Raw genomic sequence first — 17,850 nt, 5'->3', positions numbered from 1 at the left:
ATCCAAGAGCAGGGGTTTCAAACTCAAACTATCTGGGGGAGGGGGGGGGGGGGGGGAAGGTAAAGTCTTGGTGAGCCTGGGCCGCATCAAGTGTTTTTGTTGGGTTTTTTTTTTTGTGTCGAGGGGGGGGGGGGGGCTGGTTTTAGTTTCAGTGAGGAGTTTTACGGGTCTTACAACAACACAAATAGGTTATATAAGTGCTGAAGATTTTTCAAGTATTACTCGAGAAAAATGTACAAAGAAAAGAAGGACGAGAGATAAGGACGCTAGATGTTTGATAGGAAAGAAGGAGCAAACCCTACCAGAATCACCCACTACAAAGTTTGAGACCCCTGTTCCAAGTGGAAGCCAGAAAAGATACGATACTACGAGTGTTGATCCACCTACAGCAGCAAGCACAAGCTACACGTCCCTACCACGACTACTGCGCTATGTACATTTTCTCTTTCCCTGACGAGACAAAACAAAAGCTGCTAGGCCATGAATAGTCACTGCCAGAATCTAAGAGAACAAACAAAACACTAATGTGTATCTATGGCACTTACGACAGGCTTGCCAACTTTTTCAAAACCCAGTCAGGAACTCCCCAAGTTTTTATATATAATATTATTGTATAGTATAAAAGTGTCATTTCAGAGGACCAAAAAACACACAAAATCACATAAAGTGAGACTGCGTTTGGGGAATGTAGCCTATCATGGCGCTCAAATTTCTGATTACTGAATCCAGGACAGTCCCGGGGAAATTCAGGACAGTCACAGGCTTGTATTTATCAAACGTAGGACCTGACACTCAAAACTGGCTTACCATTTACAAATGGAACACAGGAATACAAGTCAATTAAGTAGATTAATAAATGTTATATTTTTTCCAGAGAAATTTCCAATACATATTTCAAAATATATCTCCTTACATTGCTTTGTATAATTTCAATTGTTTTTTCACACTTTCCAAAAACTTCTCTCACCAACCAACAACCAATGAGAGCGACACGTCGTGTGTTCTGCGAGAGACGTGCACGTCCCAGATGGCAAATGAAAACACTCATGGCCTGGCCAAGTTTTAGTTTAGCTAATCTATCCACACAAAAAAAAGCACATGGCGAAAGTTTCTTCCAAACCCTGCCATACTGAGGTCAGACAAAATTAATTATTCTTTCTTGAACTTTTATTTGTATTGAAAAAAAAAAAAAATTTCACTACTGTAGCTACAGGTGGAAGGCGTCTGCCGAAGACTACAACAACGACGTACAAACAACGGCAGATAGAAAGAAGAAATAACGTGAAATAAAATTCTGGGCTAGAATGGACAAAACCAATACATCGGGTGATTGTAAATTGCACTAACACAGTGGAAGGTATAAATAGCAGTGTACAGAAAGTATGCAGCATGTACAAACAGTCTTCAATTACAGCAACGTACAAATGGTCGCTTTCAAGGACAAGCGAGGTAACCCAGATTTTAGGGGTTTGTAGAAATCTTGACCCACACTTAAAGCGGGCATTGCCCTACCTGTAGGAGAAGTTTGGTTTCATTGGTGCGTATATTTGTTTGGTTATAAGAGAAAACTCTCCTTGTCTTTTAAATTTTAAAGTATTAAAGAAACTGAACAAGGGGCAAAAACTATACCTTCGATTTTCTCGAAACAGTATTTTTCAGGATAGCCCCCTTGTGCTTAAAAGGGACCAAATTACGCCTACAAAATAAACAAAACAAAACAAAAACGAACATAAATAACCCAGAAAAACATCTAAAAAATAAAACACCCATCGATCACAATTAAGTCAAGCCAGTGTCAGATCTGAAGCAACGGTCCACACCATCAAGTGTGATTTTCTCTAAAAATAGATCGAAAACAATCGGTTACTCACAAGCAGCATAACTGCGGGAGGCTTAACTTTTTGCCTTAACATTAAAAAAGCCCCACATATAACAAACAGAAAAGCTTCAGCAAAGAAAGAGATAAAATTTAATAATAGAGCATTCAGAAACACAACACACAGAAGCACGCGCTCACAGAAAAGGTCAAAACAGAAATGAATTCAAAATGAACACAGAGAACCCAAGCCTTACTTAAAACACAGATAGGAAAGAAATCACACTGGTAGAGTCTATCTAGGCAGACTGTACCGTACGAATGTAAACAAACATATTGCATAGCTGACACAGGAACAGTCCCCACCGCTTTCTGTCTGTCTGTCTGTCTGTCCGTCTGTCTGTCAGTCAGTCTAGCTGTCCGTCTGTCTATCTGCCAACATACAAAAAGTTGGCACCAAAGCAAAAAGGCACAGAATTCAGAAACAAAAAATCCTACTTCTCCCTATCAAAAAAAATAAATTCAGCCCCTACGTCACAAGTTTTTTTTAAATTGTAAATAATTTGGGGAAGACATCAACTGAATAATACATCTTCGTCCAGCTTTGATGCAAACTTTCAAACTGGAACCAAGACATTCAAACACTTAGGAAACTGAAAGCGGTTTTGGTGGGTGGATGGGTGGGGTGCAGATAAAACGATAATGGCAACAGTAGCAAAAGATAGTACGGTACCTATTTATAGCTGGCTGGCACAAGTGTTATTATGTGATATCTCAGCGTAGATAACTCGGGGGCAAGAACGTCTACACAACAGTATATTATGCCGAGCATATAGAACAACATATACTTGGGTGGGGGTTTACATTCTTCTTCTTCTTCCTCATTTTCGATGACAGCAGCTAAACAGTCAGTCCGATGTCACGCGCAAACTGTGCAGTCCGCTTCAAATCTGAGAGACTGCCATACAGCTGTCTCTCAAGGGGAGTCACATTCTGCCACGTCTGCGTTCGAAGGGAGGCGTAGTGCGGGCAGTGCTGAAGGATATGGTAGGCATGCTCTTGGTCGTGTCCACATTCACAGATCGTGGACTGTCCCACTTGTAATTTAGCGTGGGGTTTACATGATTATTGCTGTTTGAGAATTGCTGCACAAGAAAGAAACGACGCACACCGAGTCTGACTTCCTCTTTCTTTCTAATAATTTCATGTACGTGCTGGGGGGTTTTTTTTACACCTCATCGACACAATTTAGATCATTTAGGAGGCCGGCTTCCGACCCTGCCACTCAGGACCAGTCTGGGGACTGAGAGGGGGGGGATACAACATCTCGGCAGAAAGGCCGAGATACTCGATGAAGATTCTCCCCACACCTCATCACGCTTCACCACGACTCAACTTTGTTAAATACTTTAAAACAACATGATAATATGAATAGTTGACATTTGAATACTTTATAATAAGTACACTAGAGGTGGGGACCGGGATAGGTTGACAAAAAACAACAAAAGAAACTGAAGCAAGGACTGTTGTAAACGACTACCATAACAAGTAGCGTTGAAGAAACAATACTGAACAACAAATTTTTAAAAAGAAACTTCAGTGGCGAGCTGCTGAGGCTACACTATGATACAAATTACAAGACACACAACAACAAAATTGGTTTTAAAGCATAATTATTATTGCCAGCTGTCATACTGCTCAAATTAAAACAAACAAATGAGGTAATACAAACATTTAAAAAAAGGAAGCATCATTCACTCTCAAGTTCCCAGTTTCGTTGTGCCCACTATGAAAGCCACTAATTCGACAAGCATAGACAATATTTAAAAAACGACCTAACATCTTTCCCCTCCCTCTCCATAAGAAAAAACGACTAAAACCTTTCACAAAGAACAAACATTTCACCGCACAAACAAAGAGCAGCCTGACGCCAAGGTCAGACGTACTCTCTAGCACCAGTCTGTGAAATCTTAGAAAACAAAACTACAAAAACAATCAAACAATCCAACAGATTCTCACACACACACATATCGGCGACCGGCTGTTCAAATGTACAAAGCCCAAAAGTCTGGAAATTTTTATTTTTTTAAATTTTCTTAACGGTTTCATGAGCTCGAAAAATATTTCGAAGCAATTCAAACTCTAAATAATGAAAAAAATAAACACACCAATTCACATAAAGTAGGTACGGGCACGATTCCTTTGATGAAACTTTTTTCCTCTCAACTGAAAAATATGGTTTCTTGGGCTTAAGAACATTTGAAGAGCATGTCGCAGAGATCCGACCAGCTCACTCAGGGACTGTCTACCTATCGCCCACTCACTGACCACCACTCTACGGTACTAAAGACAAACAAACAAACAACATGGCGACGGACTCGGTGAAAAGCTACCAGTGGTGTACTGTAATAAATGCATGTGTGGTTGGTAGCTCGCCTCACCCGTTGTGACACCAAACATCTACAGCAGTCCACACAGACATACGCTACAGTGAAAACTGTGAAGTGAGAAATGACTGGTTCGTAACAGCACACCGGAACACGAAGAAGTGACAGTGTCACGCACGTCTTTGCTACTGTCTGTTTCTTAGATTTTAAAAAACAACTAAACTCAAACCCTTAGACGGCTCTATAAGGAGGCTGACAAATTTTCAAAAACACACAGAATGTAACTTTATGATCAAGTCAAATGCGCAAGAAGGAAATTCGGTAACATATTTCAAATTGTCTTTTTAAAACAGTTATAAAACTGATGGTTTTCCCTTTTCCGAATCCGCCTCTTAAAAATAGAATCACGTGCGCCAGAATGAAAAAAATGGTGTCTCCATCCTCCTGGACAAACGTGCCATGAATCAACGACAACCCTGTCCACAAACTCTATTTATTAAAATTCAAACCACAGTGCAGAAGTGACTCAACCATGACTCGAGACACTTTACGAAAGCTACGACTAAAGATATTCTTTACCTCCACAAACACCACCGTCACAATTTGGTCTTACAAAAATGTCACAGGAGGTCTTTGAACTTCCCCGACATTTGGTTTCAGTTCATACATTTTCAGTTCATGTAATTTTTAAAAATCGAACAGAAATTAAACTGAAAGTTGTAATTTCACTACAATCACTGATTAAGATGGAGACAATTTAAAAAAAAAAAAAATGTTGATTTTAAAAACAAAGACGGATTGTGCGAAAAATCAGTCTAGCGTGTAAAAACAAAAAAACAACTTTCATGTTTCACATCAACAACAGAAGGAACGTCGCAGTGACAAATTGTTCAAACGGCTGTCTAGAAAGATACAGAAATACCCCCCCCCCCCCCGACTTTTGCGTCTCTTACGGCGCCTACACCATAAAAACTAGGTCAAGTCTCCGAGACCACAAAAGCCGTGTTAGCTGTCTCACGAGACAAAGAAAAAGTTTCCGTAGGTATATATGTACCTGTGTGTATGATGTTATGATGGACAGAAACGAGACACGCTACATAGGCAGGCCCAGGCTCCTGACTCCAGCAAATATTGATAATAATAAGTGGAGTAATTATAGTATAACTTAATGATAATAATTATTATAATAATAATAATATAATGCCTATGGATAAACAAGCCTACACCATGCAAGAAGATAACCCGTAGGGACTGATGGCAAGCCAGAACCTCTCGGGCTATCTTGTTGCATAGGTCAGTGTGTGTGTGTGTTTGTGTACGCGTGTGTGAGAGAGAGAGGTTTTTTTTGTGTGTTTGTAGGTGTACCATTGTACATGCTTATGCGTGCGATTGTGCTGTGTATAAAAGCATGTACTTGTGTCCATGTGTACATGAGCACATCTGTGCGCGTGTGTAGCAGTGAGTGTGTGTGTGTGTGTATGTGTACATGTGTATGTCTATGTGTATGTGCGTGTGTGTGCTTGCTTAGCCAGCAACACACAAGCGGGTGGGCACGAGATGACTTGCTCCCGACCGGCGCGCGCACACACGTAATGATTTATGTGTACCAAGGCCTCTTGCGGGCCCAGCGGATCGTGTATCCGGAGTCCACGCGAATCTTTATGGACGCGGCCTCTGCTGTGCGCACCGTCTCCTTCACGGCCTGCATCAGATTCTGTGCGTTCCCCACAAGCATCTCCGTCGCCTCTTGGTCTTCCTCTGAGCCTGTGGGAAGGTGGTACGCAATTTAGTGTCAGTTTTAGTAAGTTTTTTTTTACGGCATTTGCAACACATTAAGGTCATATAATATAAGAGCTGAAGACCGAAGATTTTTAGTTTTAGTAAGAGTTTTACGGCACTTGCAACACAATAAAGTCATATAAGTGCCAAAAACCGAAGATTTTAAGTTTTAGTAAGAGTTTTAAGGCACTTGCAACACAATAAAGTCATATAAGTGCCGAAGATTAGAGGTGTTACAAGAGAGTAACAAACATACAAAAAGGAGGGAAGAGAAGGACGATAGCTTTTGAAAGGAAAGAAAGAACCAACCACCCACTGGTACGCAATTCAACAGAGTGGTAAAAATGATAAATAATTATCAATTTCACCTATATATATGCAGCACTTCTACTACTTAAGAAAGTTCTCATTGCGCTCGATTTATTACACTAACCTCAAACAAATCTCATCAATTTTTTCCATAAAACTTTCCAGCAAAGCACTTCCACTGAGAAAATTTGAAAGTTAAAATCAATGCACTCAATATACCATTCTCACTTCAAACTGGTCCAGCAAATTCACTAGAGATGATGAAAAGTGACACAGTTCTTAGTTTCAGTAAAAGTTTTAACAATTATCTCAGTGGCAAAATGAACCAATTCCTGCTTAACTCATAACACACAGTGGGTAATTCCTCCTTTGTACACAGCCAGTTTTGATATTCACATTTTTCAGCATCCCAAAATTCCTTATTTCTCTCCTCCTCTATATACCCTATTTACTTAAAATCAACACCCAACTGCGTAGAAAGTGACTGATCAGAGCTGTAAACATACAGTTTGATTATAGCTCAAATGAACATCTCTCCCCCCCAGTTTTATGCGAGAAAAATTCTGAAATTATGCAAACTGAGCCCAAAAATGTGAAATTATGCGATTCTGTTAATTTTTAACAATGAATGATAAAGGAAAATAATCAGAAATTATGCAAAAAATGATCAAATTTGGCTAAATTATGCGGGGTGCATAAACCCACGGGGACAGGAATATTGCCAAAGTTTGGTAGATTTTTGTTGTGACCGTAAACAACCGAGCGATGCTGTAAACCAGCTAGACTGACGTGCCATGTACTAAGAGAGAGCGTTAACAAAGAAAGAGCACAAAGCTAGACTCGGCTCAATTCTGTGACATCACCAAAGCTAGACTCGGCTCAATTCTGTGACATCACCAAACTCTGAAGAGTTACGATACAACGTAAGCTAACAAACTCAGATCCCTTGTGAAAAAGGAAAGGCAAAAAAAAAACCTTAACCCAACAACAAATCAAAACCAAGAAAAAACAAAAAGTGACTCATGAAACATACCTACCTTTTCACATACATGTATAAGGTTACCAATATATATATATATGCACATTAGCTTAAAAATAACATACCCCACAAAATAGAAAATAAAGTCTAGAGATATCTAGAAAAGTGGTGAGCTCAAAACGTATTTTATGAGTCTAAGTTATCCTGTGCATTTTTTGAGTTAAAAATTTAGGCCAAAAAAAGTATCTTAGGCTGTAAATGTGACAGAAAAAAAGTACCAAACATAAAATTCTGTAACGTTACTTCAGAGGAACAGACTAAACTGACTAACTAAACCCAACTAAACTTTTCCGGTGTGGAGAAGGGGAATACTGACTGACTACTGCCGCATAATGTAAAACACAACAAGCAGCATACAGTTTAAACTGTTATCTTTTGATACAACGGTTACAATAGAAGGATTTATAATCCAACGATGCACAACACAAATAACGGGTAAGGAAAGAAAAACTATGAATTATCTATAGGAAGTGTCTATGTACTCCCCGATTGGGGTCTACGTAGTCTTGGTGTCTAGGTGGACCCCAAAAATGTTGGATTGTGATTGGCTCTCTGAGCGAGTGGTAGTTTACATTGGTTACAATGCAAGGCTACTGTTCATCTCGGGCGGTGTGTCGATCTAGTGTTACTATAATTTATTTATTTTAGCCCAGAGAGAGAGAGTATTTAATGAATAAACGTATCTAAATCAAGACTGAACTGCACACTCTTGGCTGGGTGCACAACAAAATCTAGATCTAGATACGTTTATTCATTAAATTATACTCTCTCTCTCTCTCTCTCTCTCTCTCTCTCTCTCTCTCCCTCTCTCTCTAGGCTAAAATAAATCAATTATAGTAAGACAAGATAAATCCAATCACTACCCGAGATGATCAGTAAGTAGGCTAGGCCTAGCAGCCTTGCATTGTAACCGATGTAAACTACCGCTCGCTCAGCGAGCCAATCACAATCCAACATTTTTGGGGTCCACCTAGACACCATGACTACGTAGACCCCAATCGGGGAGTACGTAGACACTTCCTTATCTATATATAGCATACTTGCAAGTTGGGAATGGGAAGAAAACGAATAACTGCATCATTCAGGAAAATTGGAACAACTTAACAAAGGTTTTGATATAAAGAGACTTTAGGATTTCTTATATAATTTAGGAAATTGATCAGGTAAAATCTTGTGATGGAAAGCAGGTAAAATGTTCACTCATCTTATTGTAAAAACAAAGACAGCATCGATGCAACAAGAAAAAACACATCTACCTGCACATTCTCCGGGCAAAATCCCCACAAGGCGTGCAAGTCAACCAATGTTCAAACAAGCACACACTCAAATACACACCACTAAAATACTCACACTTAATTAATATACTCCCATGCAAATAAAATTTTAAAAAGAAAGGGGAAAAAAAGAAACCCCAAAATAAACCAAAAAATTACAACAACTCCAATCCCCCAGACCCCCCCTCCCAAAAAATATTACCACATTCACATACCACATACAACCTACAACGTACAACACATAACACCCAACATGCACGTCAAGCATCACAAACAGACACACAAACAGACACACACACAGACCAACATACACACATTGCCGGCAAGCTGGTCAAATGTACTGATCTCAGAAAGCAACATTTTTCTTTCAGGAGAGAAGAGAAAAAAGGGTTTTATTTCTTTAACAGATATACCTACATTACATTCTGTATCGTTTCCTGTTTGTTTTTTTACATTTAGAATTTTAATTTCGTCTGAATATTTCTCATATAGATTCTACATGAAACTGACAACACAGATTATGAAACAGCGATTAAAGTTGTTTTTAAAGCTTTTAAAATTTTTGGCTAATTAGTGCATTTCAACATCTGGCCGACAAAAAACTTTTAGTGTACAACATCACACAACAGATAGCTCCCTGCTGAGATAACTACATGTCATGTATACACCAGACGGGACCTACACTAACATCCAGTGCACACCGACAGTCAAATTCAGTCAAACCGAGTCGGGGGGGGGCCAGCTAGATTAGTCTTCATGGAGAGGAAAAAGATCTTCCACTTTGGCACAATTTGATCAAATCCTCCAAAATCAAATGCGGTTCCTTTTGGGGGTTCTGATCAAATTGTGCCAAAATGGCAGCTTTATCCCCTCCATGAAGGAAAATCCAGGCCGGCCACGACTGTATCAACAAATGTATCAATTGGGCAATGATGTGCACAGGGAGATTCATCCTTTATCTATCTCTCTATCAATCACATCACACAACATCCCACACATTTTTCACATAAAAGAAGGAATGCATCAGAGGAAATATATTCGAGCACATGAGAATACAAAATGTAATCCGGGAAAAATCATAGAAGAGATGAAAGGCAGCTTTGGGGAGAGGAAGAGGAGGGAGGCAGGGGAGGATAGTGTCATTGATTCCTAGGTTTAGATGCTAAGGATGAAAAAGAGTATGGCTAAAGATGAAAAAGAGAATGGCTAAGGATGAAAAAGAGTACAGCTGCGACAGAAGGTCAAAAGAGGAAGGAAAGAACCATGAAGTTGACGAATACATGACCGGCTCCATAAGTAACTGACCACCACACACAAGTCTGAACAGCTTTATAGTAGGACTCTTCTGATTTATTCTAACAGTGCATCCAGTCGGAACAGCTGTATATAGGAATCTTGTGATTAAAATTTTTCTAACAGTGCATCGAGTCGGAGTGACTGAACAAAGAGAAGGGTATCCATGAAATCACAGTCGTTTAGCGCTGGGGAAAAGCGATACAGAGAGCTAGGCGGAAGCGTTGGTGGACGAGAAGGAGAAGAAAAGAAGAAAAAAATAATAAATAAATGTCTGCCACCTCTAAGAGAACTGCATGAAGAGAGAAGTATCTCGTACAGACTGTGAATATACATATACATATAATATATATATATATATATATATCGTCATCTGAGTATAACAACCCTGTAGTAACCCACACTATGTCAAAAACACTTTTCTTTTTTTTTTTGCTTGTTTCTACTAAATTTTCTACTAAACGTAACGTTGCGGACTTAGTGTCAAATTTCTAGATTCTACATGTAGCTCAATAAACATCCCCAGTGCAACATTCCGACTTACATTTTGAAACAAACATTGTCAGATGAATTGACAAAGTTTTTTCCTTCTCCTGTGAAATTTTGCTTTTGTGGGATACAGGGTTGTCGTACTCTGGCGACGACATAATATATGTGTAGGAAGAAAGGTGGCCTTATAATTAATTCATGAGGAGTGAGGGATTGAGGGGTGGGGGGCAGATTCCGAGCCGCTACGTCAGCTACTTACTAGACTCTGGGGAATTTCCAGGGCAGCAAAATAAAAGAATAAAATTATACATGAGAGAGAAAGAGGGGGGGGGAGAAAGACACAGAGAGAGATGGGGAGAGGGAGGGAGAGAGAGAGAGAGAGAGAGAGAAAAAGAGAGACAGACAGACAGACAGACACACAGACAGACAGACAGAGAGAGAGAGAGAGAGAGAGAGAGAGAGAGAGAGAGAGAGAGAGAGAGAAAGAGAGAGAGAAAGAGAGAGAGAAAGAGAGAGAGAGAGAGTGTGATCAAGAGAGTGAGAAAGACAAAGAGAGAGGGAGGGACGTTACGAAAAAGAAAACAATTTTAACCAGTTAAATTAAAGCCCCAAAAAATGGAAGAGAGGAGGTTTCAGGTTCGAGTTTGAGTAAGGAGTTTTGCAGCACTTGCAACACAAATAGGTCATATGAATGGCGAAGATTAGAGGTGTCACTCCACAGTTCCAAACATACAAAGAAATGAAGGAGGAGGGATAAAGACAATAGATGTTTGATAAGAAAGAAGGGGCAAACCACACCAGAACACCCGCCAACAGCCCACTCACACTATCATGCATAACCCTTTATGGTACTTCACCATGCAAACAACAACAACGTATCCCATCATCATACATCACAGGTGCAACTTTTGTGTGTGTGTGTGTGAGTGTGTGTGTGTGTGTGTGTGTGTGTGTGTGTCTGTGTGTGAGTGTGTGTGTGTGTGTGAGTGTGTGTGTGTGTGTGTGTGTGTGTGTGTGTGAGTGTGTGAGTGTGTGTGTGTGTGTGTGTGTGTGTGTGTGTGTCGGTGTGTGTGTGTGCGTGTGAGTGTATGTGGGGAGGGGGGGGGGAGGATGTGTTCAGCGCAATTCTCACAATTCTAAGGGTGTGTTTGACTGACTATAAAAACAGGGGGTGCCTTTTTCATGACCATTTGGGTGCGTTTGTCTAACCATAAGGGTGTGTTTGTGTCTAGATCAGGCATTGATCACGACTGCATAGGAACCGAGGGTGGGGGAAGGGAGGTAAGCATTCAAGAGATATAGCAACAGTGGTCGAACAACAAAAACAAAAACATTACTGACAAAGATTCTTTTTTTTCACAAGTAAATGCTTTTTACATCGACAAAACATAATTGATTTTCATTTTTTCGTGGGGGGGGGGGGAGTTGGTTGCTTTTTTTTTTCTTGTTGTTTTTGTTTTTTGTTCGTCTTTTTTTTGTTTTTTATAAAATGTTGACATATTAATGTTGAACGACAAACAAAACAAGGAATCAATCAATCAATCAATCAATCAATCAATCAATCAATCAATCAATCAATCAATCAATCAATCAATCAATCAATCAATCAATCCATTAGAAGATGCATAATACTCTACAGATTACTAAAAACACAATCTATTCACTAACAAACTCATTCAGTATTTTGTTCAACTCATCCCATGCTGGTTATTGATTTTAAACCAAAAAAAACACAAAACAAAACAAAACATAACAAAACAAAACTTATTTAGTTTTAAAAAACCCCAAAGTTTGTTGTGTTTACCACAAGCTATTTCGCTTCCGTCTGGGGCCGGGATCGGTTCTGTTGTGACAGAGATAGAGCGGTCAACGACATGGGGCAATGGGTACTCAACACACTATCTGGAGAACCTTTCAGTTTTAGTAATTTAAAGTAAGAGTTTTACGGCACTTGCAACACAAACAGGTCAAGTCAGGGCCGAAGATTAGAGGTGTTGTTACTAGAGAGTAATATACATACAAAAGAAAAAAATCGAGGAGAGACTTTTAGTAGAGGATTTACGGCGCTCGCAACTGCATAAGGTCATAATATGAGCGCCAGAAGATTAGAGGTGTTACAAGAGAGTAACAAACATAAAAAAGAAGAAGGGGAGACAAGGACGATAGATGCTTCATAGAAAAGAAGAAGCAAACCACACCAGAGCACCCGCCAACCACCCACGAGGAGGAGAGATAAAGACAATAGAAGTTTGACGGGGAAAGAAGAAGCAAACCACACCAGAGCACCTGCCCAACCACCCATCACTGTTATCTGTATACCTACAAAATGTAGGTTGTCATGACAACATAAAGCAAAGGACAAAAACACATGACAGACATATCAACTCGAAATCAGCGAGCACTTTGTTCCACAGGAGTTCCAAACGCAAACACACAGTGGACACAGTTTTTGTTTTGTCTTGAGTTAGTTTTAGTAAGAGTTTTACGGCACTTGCAACACAATAAGGTCATATTATAAGTGCCCAAGATTAGAGGTGTTACAAGAAAGAGAGTAACAAACACAAAAAAAGGAGGAGGGGAGAAAAAGACAGTAGACTTTTTAAAGGAAAGAAGGAGCTAACCACACCAGAGCACCAGAAAAACCACCCACTTTTTGTCTTGAGTTATGGGAAACCAAGGTAATGATAGAGGGGAATAATTGCAAGACCGACAGACAGGTTCAGCAGAGTAGAGCTGGGCGAAGAGTCAATTCTGGAACCGATTCCCGCGATTAATACTAAGGAAGTCAAATTCCGTCTCCTTTTTACGTAGACCAACGGTTGCCAGTTATTTTTATCATTAAAATCTTTTCAACAAAGAATTTTTTTTTTTTTTAAAGAAGTTGATGCTTCGTAGTGTTCCGAAATCAAGGTTAACCTAAATCCTGAAGATGTACGGCACCAATCAGGTAACCACAGGGGGAAAAATCACATCATTAGAAAGTAAGTTCGGAGTCGATTCCTACGATTCCTAGCTTTCAATAGTCGGGAACCTAGCCGCCCAGCACTACAGCAGAGAGGACAAGACAAGAAGTAGGATCTACAAGGGGGTTCTAGAGCAACACCCAACGAATCGTGTTACCCTCACAAGACATACGCAGGTCATTTCAAAACTCATTTCTGCTAGACCTGACCTGTGGAGGAGGAGGAGGAGGAGGAAGGGAAAGAGGAGGAGGAGGAGAAGGAGAAGGAAGGAGAAAAGAAGCAGTGGAAAGACAAGGAGGGAGAGATGGAAAAGAAAGAGAAGGAAGAGGAAGATATGGAGGCAGAAAAAGAAAAGGAAAATGAGTTTAAAAAATGCAAATGAGGAATGAGAGGAGATGGAGGAGGAATGGGAGGAAAAGCAACAACTGCGAAGGAGACACGCATGAAATGAGCGTAAAACGCAGGAGGGAACAACAACAACAAAATACAGCTAGACAGCACAAAGTCAGCAAGCTGTTCAAATTTCAATGTACCCAACCCAAAAAGCAACAGTTTTCAGACGAGGGGAAAACACTGTTTCATTCTGTTCACAATTGAGCGTAATTTACTACGTATCTTTTCTTGACTTTTTAAAAATTTAGAATTTGAATTTTGGCTAAATATTTCTTGAGCACATGCATCAAATACAACAATTTAAAAAACTGCAATATAATTTTGGGCTGTGTACATCTGAACAGCCAGCTGACGATAAACAAAAGCTACACAGGAAATGAGCAGCAAAACAAACAGCCTGTCAAGACGACTCGCTCACTCAATGTCACAGGGACAGAACGTGAGACAACGCGAGACAGAATGCGAGACAGGATGAGAAACAAAGCGAGACAGAATACGAGACAGGATGAGAAACAAAGCGAGACAGAATACGAGACAGGATGCGATACAACGCGCACGAGACAGGACAAAAAGCCAGCAGCAATGAAAGTAGAGGAAACAACCCAACGACCCAATTTTCCTGCATTTGTCTATCAAAGAGCAAACCTGCGGTTATCCGAAGTTTTAAAACAATTCTTTTCTCAAACCTGCAGTTATCCGAAGTTTAAAAAAAATTACTTTCTTATCTGAAATTTGAAAACGTAACTGAGCAATAAAAGAGCAAAACAACATCTTCCTCTGAAGGGTTTCGGCACTCCTTCTAAAACTATTCCTACAAAATCTCTACAGACTGAAACCATCACCTCAAGGGGAAGTCTAGATTTTCTTTAAAACAAACAAACTAAACCATGGGAGGCAGGGAGGAAACATAGGAAGTCAAAAAAGTCTACGTCTAAGCACCAAGTCTCACAGGAGTGGATGGGAGGGAGGGAGAGGGAGAGGGAGAGAGAGAGGAGGGAGGGAAAAAAAGGAGGAAGGGGGACAGGGAGAGAGAGGGAGGAGGGGGGGAGGGGAATAAAGGGGGGGGGGGAGGAGGGAGAGGAGGCGGCACAAGAAAAGACAAACAGCTGTATGTATCACTAATTCTTTTTTTTAATGTTTTTTTTACCACAGGCAATGTCGCTCCCATCTGGGCCGACCAGAGGCTCTGGGAGGTGGAAGAGCAAAAGTTCACAAAACAAAACCGAAAAAAAAAACGAAGCAGAAATAAGAAACAAACCAAAAATAAACAAAAAAGAAGAATTCTCCGACAGACAGGTGTAGAGAGTACTGTAACACAAAAATATGAAACTAAATGAATATATTGAGTGGTGGATGCACACACAATACCAAAAAACAAACAAACAAAAAACAAAACCAAAAAAACAACTGCAGTAAAAGACAAAAAAGGAACGAAAAAAATTGAGAGAAAGTGAGATAGAGAGACATAGAGAGACACAGAGAGAGAGAGACAGAGAGAGAGAGAGAGACAGACAGACAGACAGTGAGACAGAGAGATAGAGAGAGAGAGACAGAGGGAGTCTATCATAACAACAATATACAGGAAAACAACTGTCAGTATTTCCAGTTGATCATAAATGAACAAACATTGTCAAATCTCAACAACTCTTGGTGAAGACAAAAAAAAGTTGTCAAAACAAATTCTCAACTCATCAGAGGAGATGATCACTCATTACCAAAGTGAAGAAGAAAAGAAAAAAAAAATTATGGAAAAAAAAAATCCATGGAAACAGAAAGCATGGGACTTTTCAAAAATAAAATAAATAGATACAAAAAATTGAAGATAAAATCTCAAATACAAATGCCTTTGGGGAAAAAAAAGAATGAGAATTTCTGGGGCACTTAAAGGACGGAGAAAAACATTACGAAGAAATAGAAGAAAGGGCGAAATTGACCACGCCATTCGAAGAAAAGAGTAAAATGTTCGAAGGACAAGTAACGAGCAAAGAAACATTTGAAGTAAAAAAGGAAACTAAAAATATCGGAGACAGTTGAAGAAGAAAAATCGTAGAAGATACCAGCATTCAGATAAAAAGATAACAATGCCCGAAGCAAAGAGCAAAACTATTAAGTAAATTAACAAAATCTAAATGTCTGAGACAGTTGAAGAAAAAAGATCTTGAAACGAAATTTCACAGAAAAAGACAAAATGCTGGAATCAAAGAGCAAAACTATGAAGTAAATTGAGAAAATGTCAGTGCCCAAGACAGTTGATGAAAAAATTCTTGTTATCATAAGAAACGAGATTTCGCAGAAAAAGACAAAAATGCTCAAAGTATTTGAAAAAAAAAAAGACAGAGATGAAAAGCTTAAGAAGCTCAAACCAAATTGGTGGTTGTCTTACACTGGTCTAACACAAGCCTGAAATCTACACACACACACATACATACATACACACATACGAGACAAATAAAAATAAAAGGTTAGACCACAGATGAAACTTCAGGACATCATTGACTTTTGTTGAGCGTGATTTCAAAGAAGTAGCACATCCGTATCATAACTATCTTTTAGCATGGGAGGGAAAAGCTCGGACAGACAGACTGAAAGAACACGACACTTGCAACACAAATAGGTCATGTAAGTGCTGAAGATTAGAGGGGGGAACAAATAGAGAGTAACGTACAAAATAAAGAAGGAGGAGAGATAAGGACAATAGGTGTTTGACAGGAAAGACGGAGCAAACCAACAGCAGAGCACCCGCCAACCACCCACTGAACCTGTACCCTTTGGTTCCGTATAAGAGTAAAAGGTAAAAGGAAGAACAAAGACCTGCTTGTCATTTAGCACCAGGGAAAAGTAAGACAGACAGACAGACAGACAGACAGACAGACAGACAGACAGACAGACAGACAGAAAGAAAGAGAAAAAGATAGTAGGACCCCCAAATGTAAAAAGGGTGGAAAGAGGGTATAAGGTACCCAGTAAAGACACATAAAGGATGAGATATATAAGAAAAACAACAGAAATTATGGTAAAAAATATGATAAATTTAGTAAAGATACAGAAAGGATTGTTAAAAAGTATGAGAAATTTAGTAAAGATACAGAAGGGATAGTAAAAAGTATGATAAATTTAGTAAAGATTCAGAAAGGATGGTTAAAAAGTATGATAAATTTAGTAAAGATACAGGAAGGATAGTTAAAAAGTATGATAAATTTAGTAAAGATACAGGAAGGATGGTTAAAAAGTATGAGATATCTAATAAAGGCAACAAAAGAATAATATGATAAATGTAGTTGTTTTTACACCCCCATTGACACAAGTTAGATCATTTAGAAGACAAGCTTTGACCCTGCCTGTCAGGGCCAACCTGGGCCGAGAGGGATACAACATCCCAGCAGAAAGACCGAGGTACTCGATAAAAACTCTCCCCACTCGGGAAGCAAACTCGGGTCTCCTGTGTGCAACAGCGAAGCACCCTAACCGCTACACCACAGACTCCAGTGAATAGCTCAAGATATCATGTCCTGACATAGAAAAGTGGGAAGACTTGGAATGCAAGCGGCTAACCCAGGATAGGGAAGGATGGAAAGTGTTTGTTCATAGCCTATATCCTGATCCAGGGTGAGAAAGGCATAGATGATGATGATCATCATCATGTCCAAACACATTGTTCTAGTAAGAGTTTTACGGCACTTGCAACACAATAGGGTTATTTAAGTTCCGAAGATTAGAGTCGTTACAAGAGAGTAACAAACACAAAAAAGAAGGAAGAGAGCAAGGATGACAGATTATGTTTGTCAGGAAAGAAGGAGCAAACCACATCAGAGCACCCACCAACCACTCACGCCCAAGATATTGTGTCCAGACACAATTTTTTAAAAAAGAAGGACGGCAGAAAAGAACGCGACATCATCGCCGTGTAGGACGGTGGAAGTGCGTGTCGCTGCGAGCGTGAACAAACACACACACGTACCTTGGGCTCCCAGCATGGTGGCTTTGACTGTGGACAAAATCTTGAGCTGCGTGCCGATGGTGGGGATCCTCTCACACACGTTCAGCAGGTTCTGGGGGCGCGCGGGGCGGGGCATGACGCACAAACGACGCAGGGGGGGGGAGGAGAGGG

General features: G+C 39.8%; 1 protein-coding gene across 1 annotated transcript in view; it reads right to left on the bottom strand.

The window, feature by feature from the left end:
- Positions 1 to 840: 840 nt before the first annotated feature.
- The window catches only part of LOC101864435 (vinculin), a gene marked incomplete in the record, with an annotated part of 52,283 nt that continues 35,273 nt past the window's right edge, over positions 841 to 17,850 (bottom strand). The window contains 3 exon segments of the mRNA XM_035972753.1: positions 841 to 5,967; positions 14,890 to 14,928; positions 17,701 to 17,791. Of these exon segments, the coding sequence (XP_035828646.1) occupies positions 5,801 to 5,967; positions 14,890 to 14,928; positions 17,701 to 17,791 (297 nt within the window).

The sequence above is a fragment of the Aplysia californica genome, unplaced genomic scaffold, assembly GCF_000002075.1.
Source record: "Aplysia californica isolate F4 #8 unplaced genomic scaffold, AplCal3.0 scaffold00024, whole genome shotgun sequence".
Lineage (NCBI taxonomy): Eukaryota > Metazoa > Mollusca > Gastropoda > Aplysiida > Aplysiidae > Aplysia > Aplysia californica.
This window is presented reverse-complemented; position numbering and strand designations above follow the sequence as displayed.